Here is a 19,017-nt window from a genome sequence, read left to right as displayed (position 1 = left end):
ATTTAGACGGCGGCGAAACTCCCATGCGCGGCGAGTGGAAAGGCGCTTTCACTACCATCGCACACGCTTTAACTACCATCGTCCCCGACACGATCAGTCTTGAACTAATAGCCGGCAACTGCGCACGCGATACATTTCTGCATATTTATTTACATCTTCATATATACATATTTGCACATCGTGTAAAAAAGTAAAAATTAAACTGTGAAGTTGAATGAGTTTTGAACATTTTTTATTGATTAAGGAATTAATTAATTATTTAATAAATAGTAATCGAAGCATTTTATAACGTTTTTGAAAAAACCAAAAAATATAAACCTTTTGATTTTCGAGTGCAAAGTGTAGCGAAGAAAGACCAGGTGAAAGTATCTACATACATATTTACTTATTATTTGTTATATTTAATTTAATTCATTATTATTGTAGCATTACTCAGAATGCGCTTCACTTTCAATGCATTTTTTATGCATATAAACATATTGACCATACATTCAAGTCATAGCGACCTACATAAATTACTTTGAACACAGCAGGAGTTCAATATCATATAAACATGCCGACACACAAGGCACATATCTGTTTACATTTATCAACCCTATTTGCCAACCCGTCACATTGACCAATACACTTATCGGCCAGGGTGATATGTATATAATTACATTGTATCCATAAATAGGTCAATGTAATAATATTGTAACGAATTTACTGAAATTCCGCTTATTCCAAATCTTCTACTAACGTTCGAATCACTAAACTGTTGAATAAATAACTCCACTATTCAATAATGCAAAATGGTTTATTAAAGTATTTCACAATAACACTTATACTTCGCAACTGAAAGCTTGCTTAAATCAAACTGATTGTCGTGCCTCAACTGTTGCTGCTTTTTATACTGTTTGGTTTCCTCGTTGACATATTTCTATGCGCTTCTATTTCTAGAATTTACTAGTTAGTTATCAGCTATAAAATTCTCAGCTATAACTACAGATGCACGATTTTATAGCTTCTCTCCTAGCCCATGCGCGTGTATATGTAAGTGATACTTGCACAACTTATTGCATACTTTTGGGAGTATCTCAGATATATGCATGTGTTTGTGCGTTACTTTCCGCCGCTCGTGTGGACATATGGGTAGACATAATGATTGATTGTTGATGTGCATACGAGTCACTGCTTAGTATCGGCTTAGAGATGATGTTGTTGTTGTTGTTGTAGCAGTGCTTCGCCCCACCTAACAGCCGCGGCCGATCACAAATTATCATCAATATCCTCTAACGGGAGTCCAAGGAAACTTGCTGTTTCAACAGGGGTGGACCATAACAAGGGGGATGTTAGAGGCGTTGGTTCCACATTACAATTAAAGAGATGGTTGGTGCCATGTGGGGACACATTGCAAGCGGGGCATATATTTTGTATGTCGGGGTTAATTCTGGATAGGTAAGATTTTAACCTGTTACAGTATCCAGAACGAAGTTGAGCTAGAGTGACTCGCGTTTCCCTGGGGAGTATGCGTTCCTCTTCCGCAAGTTTTGGGTACTGGATTCACCGGGCAATTCCTGGCATAAAGGTCCGACGCCTGTTTGTGGAGTTCAACAAGGACCTGCTTGTGTTTTGACTCCTTCAGCCCCTAGGCGGTGTTGGCTCATCAATCAGCTGTGTTTGTATGCCCAGGTTTCTGGGTATTCAACAGGAACTGTTTGGTTAGCATCTCATTTCTCTCCCTCATTATGTAGATGGTGTTATGGGGACATAAGAAGGCAGTATTCTGGCAGGCCTGTAGCTTCTTCCAGTGGGTAATTTTTAGGCTTGGCGACCATATGGGTGACAAGTAGCACGTAAACGGCTGGCCAATTGCTTTGTATGTAGTAATGAGTGTTTCTTTATCTTTTCCCCAGGTACTGACAGCAAGGGATTTGAGGATTTTATTACGGCTCTGGATTTTCGGAACAATTGTGGCTGCGTGCTCACCAAAATGTAGATCCTGATCAAACGTCACGCCCAAGATTTTGGGGTGTAGGACAGTCGGTAGCGTAGTGCCATCGACGTGGATGTTCAAAATGGTCGACATTTGGGACGTCCATGTTGTAAACAAGGTCGCGGAAGATTTAGTCGGTGATAATGCCAGGTTTCGCGAGGCGAAAAAACCGGAGAGATCAGGGAGGTAGCCGTTTATTCTGTTACAGAGCTCATCGATCTGTGGGCCTGGGCCTGTGGCCATTATTGTGCAGTCATCGGCGTATGAAACGATAGTGACTCCTTCTGGTGGTGAAGGTAGCTTAGATATGTAGAAATTAAATAAAAGTGGGGATAGGACACCACCCTGTGGCACCCCTTGTTTAATTCTTCCTGGTTTTGATGTTTCGTTTCTAAATTGCACCGATGCCTGCTGACCACCCAGATAATTTAATAATCTAAGGCGTAGACTACGGGACGCCCTTGGACGTGAACTGCAAGGAGCCACAAAAGATTTATAAAAGTTACGTGGACGTCGGGTTTTGGGATCAAGCCCAGAACAACCTGTCCGATGCAACCATCCCTTACACGAGACACACTGAACAGAGTATGACCGTCCTAAAAAGATTCTTTTCCGGCAGATGCAGCAAAACCATTTCTCATGACCGGGGTCAGGAGACGGACCCGGATTGGATTCGATACCTTCCCGGAGCAAGAGAATATGGAGCAGTCCCGCTGCAAGGAACTGCTGGGAGGATGACAATTTGTGGGAGGGACCCAACAAATTAAATGGGGTTACACTGAAATGACAGTCCTTGGTCGGGAAAATCCCGAGTCGCTCCGGTACATAGAACCGACTGCCTTGGGAAGCGCTTAGAGATGATAGTACCCCTTAGTGTTGCTAGTATTCGTTACAATATGCTGACTTGGCATACACGCGTGAGTAGATACTTTTAGTCTGTAAGTATTAGTGTAATTACGTATATGTAAAGTAAGATTAGTATAAAAGAGAAACCATTTTTCAATAAAGAACAATTATTTTCAGACGCCAACCAACTACGTTTGTTTGGCGATCCTTGCCAGTTCGATCCTTAATGAGAATATAAATTCTGAAGGTATATTATTAGGCTTTTCCGGTCTAAGTTTTTGTTTTTAAGTGCGACATAAAATTAAATTATTCCACTTTTCTAACCCAACGTTTCGCTAATAACTTTTTAGCATCATCAGGGGTATGTGTTTATTTGTTAAATCTGTTACAATCAACAAAATACAAAAATGTTAAATTACATACAATTCTATTGAGTTTGATAAATCCGTATGAAAAATCATCTAAAAACAGATAATAATACATGAAAAACCAACTTACAATATTGCACCTTGCCGAGGGGTTTTCCTCTTTTGAAATTATTTAAAACTATTGTCTTTGAACATACAACACTTTTGAAAAACATAAAAACATTGAACATTTATGGACAGTAAATCAATACCAACTTAACGCTATGGTAATCTCGTCAATACTAAAAACTATTTTCCTAAACACGTAATGTAAGCAGATGCTATATTGTCTGTATCTTCTTTCTTGTTAATCGTCTTTTCTCTTCTTTCCATGATTCTCAGGCTTTCTAAAGTGTATCTTGTTGTTTCTTTCCGTTCCCTGTCAATAATCTTCGCATTAGTAAAGTCAGCTGAGTGTCCATTTGATATTATGTGTTGTGATAACGCTGTACTGTTCTTTTGCTTTCTTATATCCGCTTCATGTTCGCCCAGTCTAACACCTAAGGGACGCCTTGTTGTGCCAATATATATTTTGCCGCATTCTTCGTTTGGTTTTCCTTTACAAGTAATTTCGTAAATGACGTTGTTTTGTTGATGGAGATCTACATGACACTTTGTTCTTGTAAATACCGTTGACAAAGTGCGGTTTGACTTATAGGCAAGCGTTGTGTTAGTTGTTTTTATTATGCTGTGATCAATATTTTCGGTAAGCTTGGGTATGTATGTGACGCTGTAAAATTTTTTCTCTGCTTTCATTTATAAATTTGTTCTTATGTTAGGTTGGTTGCTGGATTTCATGATTTCTTGGTTTATTAGCTCTCGTATTAAGTTATTAGGATAATTGTTGCTGCGTAAAATATTATAAATTTTTTGTATATTGGCATTATGAAAAGGTTTGTGGCTTCAGGTCAAAATTTTATGTATGAAATTTTTTGCTGTATTAATCTTATATTTGGTCGGCTGCGACGAAAGGTCGTTTATTAGGCGTCCTGAAGAGGTAGGTTTTGAATACCAGTCAAGAAAAAGGTTGTGTTTCTCCCTATGGATGCAGACATCAAGAAAAGGTATTTTGGAGTTGGCTTCTATTTCCATTGTAAATTGCAGTTTTTTGTGATATTTATTCAGAATATCTAGAATATTGTTCGCGTCGTTACGTTTAATTATCGCCAAGAGATCGTCTACATATTTACATATAAATTTTATGTCTATATCAAATCGTTTCTTAAGTTCCAAAATAGCATTGTCAAGTAAGTCATCCATAACAATGTCAGCTATTGTAGGTGAAATTGGATTGCCCATAGGCATTCCAAACGTTTGCGTATAAAGCTTATTATCAAACATAAAATAATTATTATCTCCTGGAATTTCGGCTTTGGAATATTGGTTTTTTCTTTTATTTGGTTCAATTTTCCTAGAATTATTTTCGAGGCTAACATTGTTGGTATGTTAGTGAACAATGAAACGACATCAAAGGACAATAGAACTTCATCATCACATAACCTTATATTGGCTAATCTATCTTTTAGGTTGAACGAATTCTTAACATTGTATTTTTCCGATATTAAAGCTGGTAGAATATCTCCAACGTAATTTGACAATTTGTAGCAGGGGACCATAACTGAAGAAACAATAGGACGTAAAGGCATTTCAGGCTTATGTATTTTTGGCAATCCATATATTCTAGGTGCCAAAGCCGCAGAGCAAGTGAGTTGTTGTTGTAGTATCCTTTTTTATTATTTATATTTTTATTATTACCTAAGGGACGCCTTGTTGTGCCAATATATATTTTGCCGCATTCTTCGTTTGGTTTTCCTTTACAAGTAATTTCGTAAATGACGTTGTTTTGTTGATGGAGATCTACATGACACTTTGTTCTTGTAAATACCGTTGACAAAGTGCGGTTTGACTTATAGGCAAGCGTTGTGTTAGTTGTTTTTATTATGCTGTGATCAATATTTTCGGTAAGCTTGGGTATGTATGTGACGCTGTAAAACTTTTTCTCTGCTTTCATTTATAAATTTGTTCTTATGTTAGGTTGGTTGCTGGATTTCATGATTTCTTGGTTTATTAGCTCTCGTATTAAGTTATTAGGATAATTGTTGCTGCGTAAAATATTATAAATTTTTTGTATATTGGCATTATGAAAAGGTTTGTGGCTTCAGGTCAAAATTTTATGTATGAAATTTTTTGCTGTATTAATCTTATATTTGGTCGGCTGCGACGAAAGGTCGTTTATTAGGCGTCCTGAAGAGGTAGGTTTTGAATACCAGTCAAGAAAAAGGTTGTGTTTCTCCCTATGGATGCAGACATCAAGAAAAGGTATTTTGGAGTTGGCTTCTATTTCCATTGTAAATTGCAGTTTTTTGTGATATTTATTCAGAATATCTAGAATAATGTTCGCGTCGTTACGTTTAATTATCGCCAAGAGATCGTCTACATATTTACATATAAATTTTATGTCTATATCAAATCGTTTCTTAAGTTCCAAAATAGCATTGTCAAGTAAGTCATCCATAACAATGTCAGCTATTGTAGGTGAAATTGGAATGCCCATAGGCATTCCAAACGTTTGCGTATAAAGCTTATTATCAAACATAAAATAATTATTATCTCCTGGAATTTCGGCTTTGGAATATTGGTTTTTTCTTTTATTTGGTTCAATTTTCCTAGAATTATTTTCGAGGCTAACATTGTTGGTATGTTAGTGAACAATGAAACGACATCAAAGGACAATAGAACTTCATCATCACATAACCTTATATTGGCTAATCTATCTTTTAGGTTGAACGAATTCTTAACATTGTATTTTTCCGATATTAAAGCTGGTAGAATATCTCCAACGTAATTTGACAATTTGTAGCAGGGGACCATAACTGAAGAAACAATAGGACGTAAAGGCATTTCAGGCTTATGTATTTTTGGCAATCCATATATTCTAGGTGCCAAAGCCGCAGAGCAAGTGAGTTGTTGTTGTAGTATCCTTTTTTATTATTTATATTTTTATTAAGAATATTCACATATAAAGAGTATAACTTCTTGAAGGTAAAAATTGAATCTAACTGAAAATTTTTGAAAATTAAAATATCAAAATTGAAAATTAAAATATTGATGGAACATATTAAAATACAAATTTCAAAGTAACCCAAACACAAAGTTAAATAAAAATAAGAACCCTGAAAATTTTTGAAAGCAAAAAATTCAAGATTGAAAATTAGACTAAATACATAAAATATTTGTTGAAATTATCGGATTTATGTAGTTTTACGCCAAAACCAATATTTTTTTTTTTTTTTAATATTCCTTTCTTCTATAATTTCTGCTTTGAAATTGCTTTTGTTTTGTAATTCTAGTTTAAATGTTTATTGCCAATTGTCGTTCAACAATATGGTGTAACTGATAAAAATTATATATTGTAAATTCAAAAATTTTAGAACTGAATTTGAACTGATGGTCACACTAATCTTTGGTTTGTTCGAATTTCTGCCTGATTTTAGGCGCACTAATAAATTATGTTTGTTTGGGGTAGTAAATTTTTATGCGTACAATAAATATTTAAAATATCACATTCTTTTTTGTTTAAAGGTTGATGTTTAGTTAAATCCTCCTGGCAGGATCGCCAATTGTAGTATCCTTTTTTATTATTTATATTTTTATTAAGAATATTCACATATAAAGAGTATAACTTCTTGAAGGTAAAAATTGAATCTAACTGAAAATTTTTGAAAATTGAAATATCAAAATTGAAAATTAAAATATTGATGGAACATATTAAAATACAAATTTCAAAGTAAGCCAAACACAAAGTTAAATAAAAATAAGAACCCTACAGTTGTTTCTCTCTATAATTGATATGTTTGTTTTTGTAAAGCTCGTCCACTATTCTGTTGTTTTTCTTTTGTAAAGTATTTGTAGGGTCAGTTCTTGTTGCTTTATAAGTGCTTTTGTCTTCGATTAGCTTACTAATTTTCTCTATATACTCAGTTTTATACATTGCTACTGTTTTCTTTCCCTTGTCAGCCTCTGTTAAAACAATTTCGTTCTTGTATTTGCCGACGAACGCTTTCGCCTTATACAATGCCGCTAATATGAATTTTTGGGCTTCATTATGCTTAATGTTACGCTTAAATTGAAGAATTCTATTGCTCACTTTGTTACGCGCAATTTCCTTATCCTTTTCGTTTTCTAATGATTGTATAATTTGTTCAATTTCAGCTATGATGTGTATAGGTGAAAAATTTGATTTTGTTGTTGGTACTGTGAATTTTTTACCAAGTGACAATATCCATTTAACTTCGTTAGGGAAATCAATCGTTGTTTTATTTACGAACCAGTTATCGTTTGTTGTTATTTTAAGCTTCTTCATTTTTTCGTTCTTAAGTTTATTTATTTTCGACGTAAGTTTAGTTCTCTTTCTTTCTGCGATCCTGTGACTGAGGAAACCTTGCTTATTGACAAATGTGTTAAATTCTACCTCATTTAAAGTATATTTTAATTGCTGTTGAGCCTGATTTAATAGATATTTTGTAAGCTTGATGTTAATGTTGGTTTGCGTAATTTCTAAATTTAATATTTTCATTAGAAAACTTTGTTTTGACTTATCAATCTGTTGTCTTATCTTTTCAGAAGTGGTGTTAATTTCAACGTGTCTGATTGAATTTGTTAGGTGATAAGGGATAAGTCCGTATCGTTTGCATTCTAAGAGAATTTTTAGATCTTCTTTATGCTTAGATAGTTTCTGTATTTGTTTGCTGTAGTGTTTGAGGGATATGCATGCTAAATTTCCATGCCTATAGCTTATATGCTTGTAAAAATGCTTCATTTTGGTTGGCTTTGTAAATGTTGTTCGTAGCAGAAAAAATAAACAGATTATTCGGCAGGCCTTCCGAGTTTAAATATTATGTATTTCCGACCAGTTCTTATTGAATCTGAAGGTATATTATTAGGCTTTTCCGGTCTAAGTTTTTGTTTTTAAGTGCGAAATAAAATTAAATTATTCCACTTTTCTAACCCAACGTTTCGCTAATAACTTTTTAGCATCATCAGGGGTATGTGTTTATTTGTTAAATCTGTTACAAACAACAAAATACAAAAATGTTAAATTACATACAATTCTATTGAGTTTGATAAATCCGTATGAAAAATCAACTAAAAACAGATAATAATACATGAAAAACCAACTTACAATATTGCACCTTGCCGATGGGTTTTCCTCTTTTGAAATTATTTAAAACTATTGTCTTTGAACATACAACACTTTTGAAAAACATAAAAACATTGAACATTTATGGACAGTAAATCAATACCAACTTAACGCTATGGTAATCTCGTCAATACTAACAACTATTTTCCTAAACACGTAATGTAAGCAGATGCTATATTGTCTGTATCTTCTTTCTTGTTAATCGTCTTTTCTCTTCTTTCCATGATTCTCAGGCTTTCTAAAGTGTATCTTGTTGTTTCTTTCCGTTCCCTGTCAATAATCTTCGCATTAGTAAAGTCAGCTGAGTGTCCACTTGATATTATGTGTTGTGATAACGCTGTACTGTTCTTTTGTTTTCATATATCCGCTTCATGTTCGCCCAGTCTAACACCTAAGGGACGCTTTGTTGTGCCAATATATATTTTGCCGCATTCTTCGTTTGGTTTTCCTTTACAAGTAATTTCGTAAATGACGTTGTTTTGTTGATGGAGATCTACAGGACACTTTGTTTTTGTAAATATCGTTGACAAAGTGCGGTTTGACTTATAGGCAAGTGTTGTGTTAGTTGTTTTTATTATGCTGTGATCAATATTTTCGGTAAGCTTGGGTATGTATGTGACGCTGTAAAACTTTTTCGCTGCTTTCGTTTCTAAATTTGTTCTTATGTTAGGTTGGTTGCTGGATTTCATGATTTCTTGGTTTATTAGCTCTCGTATTAAATTATTAGGATAATTGTTGCTGCGTAAAATATTATAAATTTTTTGTATATTGGCATTATGAAAAGTTTTGTGGCTTAACGTCAAAATTTTATGTATGAAATTTTTTGCTGTATTAATCTTATATTTGGTCGGCTGCGAGGAAAGGTAGTTTATTAGGCGTCCTGAAGAGGTAGGTTTTGAATACCAGTCAAGAAAGAGGTTGTGTTTCTCCCTATGGATGCAGACATCAAGAAAAGGTATTTTGGAATTGGCTTCTATTTCCATTGTAAATTGCAGTTTTTTGTGATATTTATTCAGAATATCTAGAATAATGTTCGCGTCGTTACGTTTAATTATCGCCAAGAGATCGTCTACATATTTACATATAAATTTTATGTCTATATCAAATCGTTTCTTAAGTTCCAAAATAGCATTGTCAAGTAAGTCATCCATAACAATTCAGCTATTGTAGGTGAAATTGGATTGCCCATAGGCATTCCAAACGTTTGCGTATAAAGCTTATTATCAAACATAAAATAATTATTATTTCGGCTTTGGAATATTGGAACTCATGGAACTTGGGGGTGGGGAGGGAGGGATGGCCTGAAGGTTCAATGTGGCCATATAAATCGTTCCCGAGATGGTCGGGCTAGCACCTTAATGGTGCTGTGTTACCGGAGCGTATCGGATCTGTATCCGACAAAGGACCATCACATCGATAACACTCCCCAAAGCCTTCGGGGAGTAACCTAATCGCTACAACAACAACAACAACAGCCGCCAAATGAAAGCCGCATACTCAAGTTTGGACCGCACAAAGGACGAATATAAAACTTTGAGTGTGAAGTGAGAGAAATTTGCCGAATGGCGTCTCACATATGCAAGCATTGAAATTGTGAAGCTGACGTGAGTGCTAAAATTATTATTACTATTATTTATTAACTAATTAAATTAATTAATTGGCTAACATAGACTGAGCATTAGCAGTCAGGAAGTCTAAGTGTATTGTATCAAACTGAAAACCCCGCCTAAATGCCATGTAACAAAGACAGCAAGGTTCGTTATCGTGGATTTAGCTAGGACAAAACCATGTTGATTGGATCAAAACAAGTGTTTAATACTAAATAAAGCTTGTCTTTGACTACACGTTCAAAAACTTCGAGGCTGTAGACAGTTTAGAAATAGGTCTGTAATTAGAACAGTTAATTTTGTTGCCAGACTTAATTATGGGAGCGACGGATGCTTGCTTCCAAACATCAATAAAAATACCCGATGCCAATGATTTATTGAATATAATCATTAACGGTCGTGCGGGAGAGAGGCGTATAGAAAAAGAAGGGCAGAGGGGGGAGCGAATGCAAGGACAAGGAAAATGGGGAATCAGAGTAAGAGGTAAAAACTTCTTAAAATATAAGAAGATATACCAAAGTTAGGGCAGAACACCGTCTGCCGGGTCTGTTAGTCTTATATCTACAGTGTTAGTGGTTCAACTCCTTCGAAACGGCTCGACCCCTAGATGTTAAATTGGACGGTCAATAAAGAAACGGCTCGACAGATTCTCATGAAATTTTGTGAGAATATTTAGTAGGTTTGAGAATTTGATCTTATCTATTTTTCATATCCCAAAATGATAAAAATTAAAATTTTATTTTTTAATTTTGAATTAAATTTTTTCCATTTCCCACAAAATAATGTTTTTTTTAGAAGTTATGCTTTCTTAGGCGCGTTATGAAAAATTAATGAGATTGAAACTAATAAATGTGCCAAAAAGTCACATGGTTGGAACTGCAGTTTGTGTGTATGTTCGCGGCGAATTGTACCCGGAAACTTGCTTTGAGTTGGATGTACATATGTATGTAAATAAATATGCACGCGTTATTCTTCAATCTTCTTTATTATTCTATATAGTTAACTCTAAGGAAGGTAAAGTACCGGATGTGAAGCAATATGTAAAACTCTGGTGTTGTTGCCAGACTGTTTGAATAATAAAGTGAGACATAACAATCTCCCACGCTTAATTGGACTCATTATGTGATAAATTAATTAATATATTATCGATTCACATATCTGAATATTAAATATATATGTACATGAATACGAGTAAATATTGAAATTTTGTTTCTATACGTAGTCTATTAAGTGTCGAGGTTTCTTCTTCGAACGTGCATATCTACGGACGACTAGTTCTTGACCTCTTTGCGCTTCATCAGGCGTCCCTTGATTGTTTGACAATTCAGTTGGTTGGTTGTTTGACTCGAGTTGAACTTGTGGAATAATTGGCTCAAAATTGCATTGACTATAATCGTGGAACGGTTGTGTTGAAGTGTCTTCTTCAATATCTGGAGAAAAATGAACTCTTCGTTGTTGAACCTTGGTGGATTTTAATTGATCAATGTGTCGTTTTATTTCGTAGCCGTCATCTAGCTTAACTAAGTAATGGAGATTAACAAACCTTTTGAGAACGGTACCTGTTTTCCATGCCATTTTGTTAGTTCTTGTGAATAATGCCTGAACCTTTTCTCCCACGCTTAGTTGACGCACGCCTGGAATAGGGTTAGTTGATTTGTTTTCCGTGTTTGGTTTTAACGCATCCAACCGGATTCGAATTCGTCGATTGAGATATAATTCTGCTGGACTTTTTCCGCAATTAAGTGGTGTTGCGCGGTATCTTTGCATAATTTCGTTAATTTTGTGGTGTACAGAGCCTGGCTCTGCTGACATCGCCTTCAATTTTCGTTTGAGGGTTTGGTCATTGCGTTCCGCTAATCCATTTGTGCTAGGGTACCCTGGTGCTATAAGTTTTTGAAGAATTCCGTTGGTACTGCAATATGTTTTGAATTGATCGCTCGTGAAGTTGGTTGCATTGTCGAATACCATTATCGAAGGAAAACCGTGAGATGCAAATATATTTGAAAGTAGATTTATTGTTGTTGTGGTCGTAGGAGCATCGCGTAACACTCGTACTTCTGCCCATCTGGATTTCGCATCCATGACAATTAGGAAACAATTATCTTGAAATGGGCCTCCATAGTCTATGTGTATTCGGTCCCAGTTTGCATCTGGCTCCTCCCAATAATGGAGTGGTGCTTTAGCGGGTTTAGACTGGACTTTCATGCAAGCTTCGCAAGCCTTGACTGTTGTTTCAATGTCACGATCGATGCCTTCCCAAAAGCAATCAGACCAATTCTAAATATTCTCGCGGAATTTTGTTCTCGCGGATTTTTTTATTCCCGCGGAAAAATTCCTCCAATTCTTTTCTCCTAGGGAGAAGAATAATTGGGGAATAGGAATTTCGAATTTTCGAAGTCAGCTGTTTTGTCAATTGAAATTTCGTTGCGCATTTCTTATTTTGTTTAAAAAATTGAAAAGTTTAATTATTGTTGCCATTTTTGTTTGAAATTAAGAAATAAGGTATAGGCAATGCACATTATTGCATGTCATGTGGTATTCACTGAAATGAGTAATGCATTGGTTCCACAGCAACATCAACAGAGGAGCATAAGAAGAAGACCGGCGGGATAACACAAATCCGCCGGAGTTGCCTGCATTCATTCTGCAAAGCAATTTTCTGGCGGCCAAGTCGAGCTGAGTTCGCCTTTCGCCATATACCAAAATCTATTTAAGCCTTCTTTAAAAATCCTTGCGCAATTTCTGGATGGCTGCATCAAATATGCGAAGAGCTCTTCCGTTGCTTATGATATACTTTTCGACTTAAAATAAAGAATAGTGTGGTTGTTGTTGTATTAACAGTGAGAATATTGTGGTAGAATGTAAATACATATTTTAGCACAAATTTGTAAAAATAAGTGTTCTTTCTTAAAATAACCAATTTCCTTTAACTATTTTGATGCATTCCCTTTACTTTAACTAGTGAAAAAACTCCTATAAAATGGCAAAGAAATCTCCCTCTCCCTCACATTCATAATACCTACTTTTCTTCCATAACCGGTTTCCGCTTTTTCGAACATTGTTCAGAATAGGAGGAAATGGAGAAGTGAAAAAACTCACAAGGAATTTTTATTTACAATACGAGGAATGGGAGAAGGGAAAAAATCGCACGGAATTTTCGTTTAGAATTGGGCTGAATATCTTCTAGCAAGCTGTTTCATCCTAGTTATTCCCGGATGGGTATGGTGAAGTTCTTGTAGTATTTGCGGTTGTAGCTTTTTGGGAATCAATACTCTTTGACCTTTAAAGATAATTCCATTATTAAGTGTGTATACATCTTCATTTTCATATTTGTTAAGTAAACTTGACTTAAGTTTAGATAGGTCTGGATCTCTATCAGTTTCTGACGCTAGAATTTCCGCATTTATGAGCTCACTTGAAATTTCAAAAATTTATACTGAACATAATTCATTTATTTCTTCATTGATAATTTTGTTTGTAGACGGCTTTGTTAGAGTTGGCGCTGCGCGGGATAAACAATCGACATTAGTCTGTTCTGAATCCTTTTTGTAGACTATTTCGTAGTTGAAACTAGATAGAAATTCAGCATAACGTAGTAATCGTGATGCTGTTATTACGGCAATTTTACTGTGCTGATGGAAAATTCGCGTAAGTGGTCGATTATCGGTAATGAGTTTAAACTTCCTACCGTATAGATGCATAAAAAAGTGATTGATGGTAAATACAATGGCTAAAGCTTCTCGATCTAACTGCCTGTAATTCCTTTCAGCGGCAGTCAATGATCTGGATGCAAAAGCGACGGGCTGCTCTAGGCCATCCTTCATGTGCGAAAGCACACCTGCGATTCCCGTAGGACTTGCGTCGCATGCTACTATTACTGGCAGTTCGAGATTGAAAGGCATTAGCACTGTATCACTGGCGATAATTTCTTAAGTTTTAAAAAACGCTGCCTCGCAACCCGAAGACCAAAAAAACTTTGTGTGTGTTTGTAGTAGTTGTCGTAGTGGAAACGTTATTGTAGAAAAATTTCGAATAAATCTGAAGTACGTAACCATTCCTAAAAATCGTCTTGCTTAGCTGGTCGTGGCATATTTATTATCGCTTGAATTTTTGATGGTGATTTTGAAATTCTATTATATTGAATAACATGACCCAAATATTCGATCTTAGTTTGAAAAAATTAGCATTTATTTTTATTTAAATGTTAATCATGTTCCTTAAGGCGTGGAAGGCATTCGATTAGATTAGTTGCGCACTCTTCTTTTGTGGCTCCATGTACGATGATATCGTCGAAATACGACATTGTGTTTTTTAATCCAGATAATATTTGCTAAAAAATGCGATTAAATTCAGCTGGTGCTGTTTTGATACCAAATGAAAGCCTATTTACCTTATACGTGCCTCTATGCGTAGATATTGTTTGGATAATGCTAGATTCTTCACTTACTCGAAGATGTAAATACGCCTTGTATAAATCAAGCCTACAAAAATAGTTGGAACCTTTGAGATTGTTCAAAATTTCGTCAATGCGACGTATGGGGTAGTTTGCAGACACGAGCTGTGTATTAACTCCGACTTTGTAGTCAACGCAGAGTCGCACTCCGCCGTCTGCTTTAGGGATAATTACCAAGGGTGACCCCCAGTCACTTCTTTCAACTTTTGATATGATCCCCGATTTTTCTAAATCATTTAACTCCGTCTCAACACGGTCGCGTAGTGCATATGGAACTTCTCGCTCCTTGATAAAACTCGGTTTAGCGTCTTTTCGAAGTTGAAGTGTGACTTCAAGGTTTGGCACACACCCTACTTTTTGTATAAAAACTTGTTGAAATTTGTGAATTATGTCTTCTATTGAACAAATATTACGCCTTTGGTAGTTGGATAACTTATTTGCACATTGATTGTCTACTTGCTGTAAGTTGATTTTTAGATGTCTAATCCAAATTCGACCCAAAGAGCATCATACCCATTTGGTACTACGTAAATTTCTTCTACTGATCGGTGGTTATTGTATTCTACCTCTATATTTACTTTGCCATCTGGGACTACTACGTTTTTTGTGTATGAACGGAATGCTATTGAGGATGGTTGAAGTTTTGTTTTGATATTGAGCTGTTGGAACTCAATTCGAGGAATTAATGTATAGCCTACCCCCGAATCTACTTCAAATTTTTGTGGTTGACTATTAATTTTAACAGTAATGTAATATTTACCCACGTCTTCCTTCAATTCGCCATGATGACTTTTGTAAAGATCAACTATTTGATTTATTCCGTATACCTGGTGAATTGCCTCATCGCCATCAACGGCTTTGTGACTCGACTTGTCGCTTGAATTACTCATTAACGTTTTTATACACACTTGTTGAACGTGGCCTCTTTTGCCACATGAGTTGCATTTGAGGTTATGTCGATTTGTTCGACACTCTTTCGTTTTGTGATTGTCCTTACCGCAGCGAATACACAAGTTGCCGATGCCTAATTGCTTGTACTTTAATTTTGAATTTGCGCACTTCGAGTGTCTTGATGATGAACGATTTCTTGACGTCTGCCTACTACGATTTGCACCTGCGAGCCTACCGTGCACCTTGTTTACTTCCTTCACGACAGTTTGTGGTTTTGAATTTAGATCGCGGCTATCTATTTTGGACGCTTCTAAAGCAAGTGCCCTTTGTACAAGTTTCTCGAAATCTGACTCTTCTGATTGAAGAAGCTGTTCACGAATTGTGTTATATTTTATTCCTCTAATGAATTGCGCACGATGAAAAATGTTAGAAATGTCAGCATTGCATTGACATGCTGATATAAACGCACAATTATTTATGTCCCGCCGGAGTAATGCTACAAAATCTGCCACGGATTGTTCTTCGTTTTGATATGTTGAGAGGAAACGGTGCTGTATTACTAATATGTTTTTCTTGGGACACAAATGTGTTTCTAGCTTCGCCACAACCTCCTCATACTTTATATCTGTTATGCTTTTAGGCGCGATCAACGATACTAATAATCTAAAGTGTGTAGAGCCAATGGAATTGACCAGCATTTGATGACATAAGGTTTTATTTGTAAATACTCCTTTCATTTGGTGGTAATTTTCGAATCTTTGTAAATAAAGTTTGAAGTTTTCTTTCTTTTCATCGAAAGTCTCGAATGGCGGCAGCATAATATGCGACGTCGGCTGCGGTGGCGTTTGTTGCTGTGGAAGGTTAGAATTTGCCTTTACTTGTTGAAGTAACTCTTGCTGAGTTTTGGTAAATACGTGTAATAATTGCTCAAATTGGTCCTTGTCCATGATTAAGGATTGTATTGCAACTTGTATTTTCGAATTTTATTTGCTGTATTACTTATTTTCACTCGTCGCCACTTGTTGTGATGTAATTTCACTTCAAATAAATATGCACGCGTTATTCTTCAATCTTCTTTATTATTCTATATAGTTAACTCTAAGGAAGATAAAGTACCGGATGTGAAGCAATATGCAAAACTCGCTAGTACTCTGGTGTTGTTGCCAGACTGTTTGAATAATAATTAAAGTGAGACATAACAGTATGTATGTATCCGAAACAAAACTATTAATGAAATAGATATTACGTACATATGTATATACTAGTGTATGTGCACTAAGGAGATTTAATATATCTACAGTGATGGAAAAAACAATAGCGAAAAATTGCTTCCAAATATTAAATCCATTATTGTTGTTGTTGTAGCAGTGCTTCGCCCCATCCAATAGGTGCGACCGATCACAAATTGTCATCAATGTCCTCTAACGGGAGTCCAAGAAAACCTTTCTGTTTCAACAGGGGGGACCATAACAAGGGGGGTGTTAGAGGCGTTGGTTGGACATATTTTTTTTTTATGTCGGGGCTGATTCTGGATAGGTAAGAGTTTAACCTGTTACAGTATCCAGATCGAAGTTGAGCTAGAGTGACTCGCGTTCACAAAACATGTTTTGTCCCTATTTATTTTCCCAAGTCAAACCTGGAATCGCTCAGTTTTTGCAATTAAAACGCAAATAAGACAAACTGGCGGAACACAATCTATAGGAATGGAACATCCTTTAACTGTTATTTTTATAGGGTGGGTGCATCATGCCAAGAAAAAAACTGAACTACTGCTGATATATGTAATGTATTTAATATTTGGCAGCAATTTGTCCCTATTATTTTTTCCATCACGCATATTTCTTCTGTATGTGTGTTTGTCACTGAACTCCTTCTAAACGACTGGACCGATGTAGATAAAATTTTGTGGTGTTTTAAAGGGGGTTCGAGGATGTTTTATTTATTTAGTTATTTAAAGTCAACTAACAAGAGTGGTCGAATAACAAAATACAAAATACGCCCCAGCGGGTTAGGGGATCAGAATATACCCGCGGTAGGTATGCCTGCCGTAAGAGTCGACTAAAATACCAGATTCAAGGGGCTGTGTAGTGCAACCCTTCAGGTTTCCAGCGTAATATATAGCTTCTCCGAACCCAATTGTCAACCTCACCTATCCGCGGCGAATCCTGTTTCACTAACAGACGAGGCTCTGGCGACCACAAGCTCCTCATGGAACTTGGTGGTGGGGAGGGGGGAATGGCCTGAAGGTTTAATGTGGCCACATAAATCGTTCCCGAGATGGTCGGGCTAGCACCTTAATGGTGCTGTGGTACCGGATCTTTATCCGGCAAAGGACCATCACATCGATAACACTCCCCAAAGCCTTCGGGAAGCAACCTTATCGCTACAACAACAACAACTAACAAAATACAAAGGAAAGTAACATAAAAAAAAATATAGCGTAAAAATATATACAAGTATAGAATTAAAAATGGAATTATTTTACAATTTTGTTTAACTTTGAACAAGAACTAAAATTAAACTATCATTACAAATTGAAGAAGTAAACTTTAAAATATCAGTTGAGACTGAAAAGTATAGCATTGCGTAAGGCAACAAACGAACATTCGATACTAATGCAATTATACAAGTCGTTATAGTACGAGCACCAAACACGTATAGGATAATTTTTGCCAAAATGTATACGACACAGGGGTAAATGGAAGGGCACGTAGTGTCTGGACACCCTAGCAGGAACTGCAAAGCTCAATCGGCTTAGCAGCTCAGAGGAGTCAACCTCACCTAGAATTAGCTTATGCAGGAACATTACCCCGAGTAATATTCTACGATATTCCAGAGTTGGCAAATTAATGAGAAGTCTACTTCTATAAGACGGAAGATGAAGATTTGAGTCCCAGTTAAAGGCCCGTAGAGCAAAAATTAAAAATTGTTTCTGCACAGACTCAATACGCTTTATATGAGTAATATATAATGGACACCAAACACACTCAAGTATTGGGCGGACCAGCGAAGTGTAGAGGACTTTGGTCAGATACGGATCTTTGAACTCCTTAGCCCAGCGTTTAACTTAACCAAGGGTACCCATTGCTTTATTAGTAATAGCTGAAATATGTGAATTGAAGCTCAGTTTCGAGTCAAACAGAACCCCTAAATCATTAATCGAAGATATACGCTCCATAAGAGTGCCATAAAGTGCATAAGACGACAGGACAGGCTTCACGCGATGAAATGTCATGAACTTACATTTGGAACAGTTTAGAACTAATGCATTTATTGTACACCAACGTTGAAATGAGTCCAAATCAACCTGAAGTACATTTGAGTGAGTTAAATCCGAAGGCAAGCATGTATAGCAAATTTTTACATCATCGGCATACATTAGAGCTCGTGAATGATTCAAAATCTGTGGCAGATCATTAATAAAAAGAGTAAAAAGCAATGTGCCTAAATGACTGCCCTGAGATACACCAGAGGTAACATTAATTGATTTTGAAATAATATTTTTATAAAGCACCTTTTGGGTTCTATTAGAAAGATAGCTTGAGAGCCATGAAGTCAGATTCTTCGGAAAACCCGGTAAATCAAGCTTCACAATCAGAAGTTCGTGATTCACTGAATCAAAAGCTTTACTAAGGTCC

General features: G+C 36.1%; 2 protein-coding genes across 3 annotated transcripts in view; both read right to left on the bottom strand.

Annotated features, from left to right (window-relative positions):
- Window positions 1–19,017, bottom strand: part of RpL10 (ribosomal protein L10) — a 210,106-nt gene that overhangs the window by 73,750 nt on the left and 117,339 nt on the right. The gene's annotated exons all lie outside the window — the stretch shown is intronic.
- On the bottom strand, window positions 9,640–17,063 carry LOC137239589 (uncharacterized). 2 transcript variants are annotated; one of them, XM_067765055.1, is made up of 2 exons: window positions 15,249–17,063; window positions 9,640–12,836 (listed from the first exon to the last, which is right to left on the bottom strand). In XM_067765055.1, exons 1-2 carry the CDS (start codon window positions 16,324–16,326, stop codon window positions 12,757–12,759), a joined length of 1,158 nt encoding a protein of 385 aa, XP_067621156.1. In that variant the 5' UTR covers window positions 16,327–17,063; the 3' UTR covers window positions 9,640–12,756. The 2 variants fall into 2 exon arrangements, 1 of the variants encoding a protein (XP_067621156.1); XR_010949427.1 differs by lacking the exon at window positions 9,640–12,836 and adding an exon at window positions 14,304–14,365 and having other exon boundaries at window positions 14,426–17,063.

This window comes from Eurosta solidaginis, chromosome 1, assembly GCF_040869045.1.
Source record: "Eurosta solidaginis isolate ZX-2024a chromosome 1, ASM4086904v1, whole genome shotgun sequence".
NCBI lineage: Eukaryota > Metazoa > Arthropoda > Insecta > Diptera > Tephritidae > Eurosta > Eurosta solidaginis.
The sequence above is the reverse complement of the archived record's forward strand: the minus strand, read 5'-3'. Positions and strand labels throughout refer to the sequence as shown.

Excerpts from the sequence above, each read along its gene's own strand:
- LOC137239589 (XM_067765055.1), bottom strand. The coding sequence starts at position 16,326 with ATGGACAAGGACCAATTTGAGCAATTATTACACGTATTTACCAAAACT. Across the intron at positions 12,837-15,248 it reads CGAATTGAAGGAAGACGTGG|TCGAAAAGTATATCATAAGC; the intron begins GTAAATATTACA and ends CTTTATTTTAAG.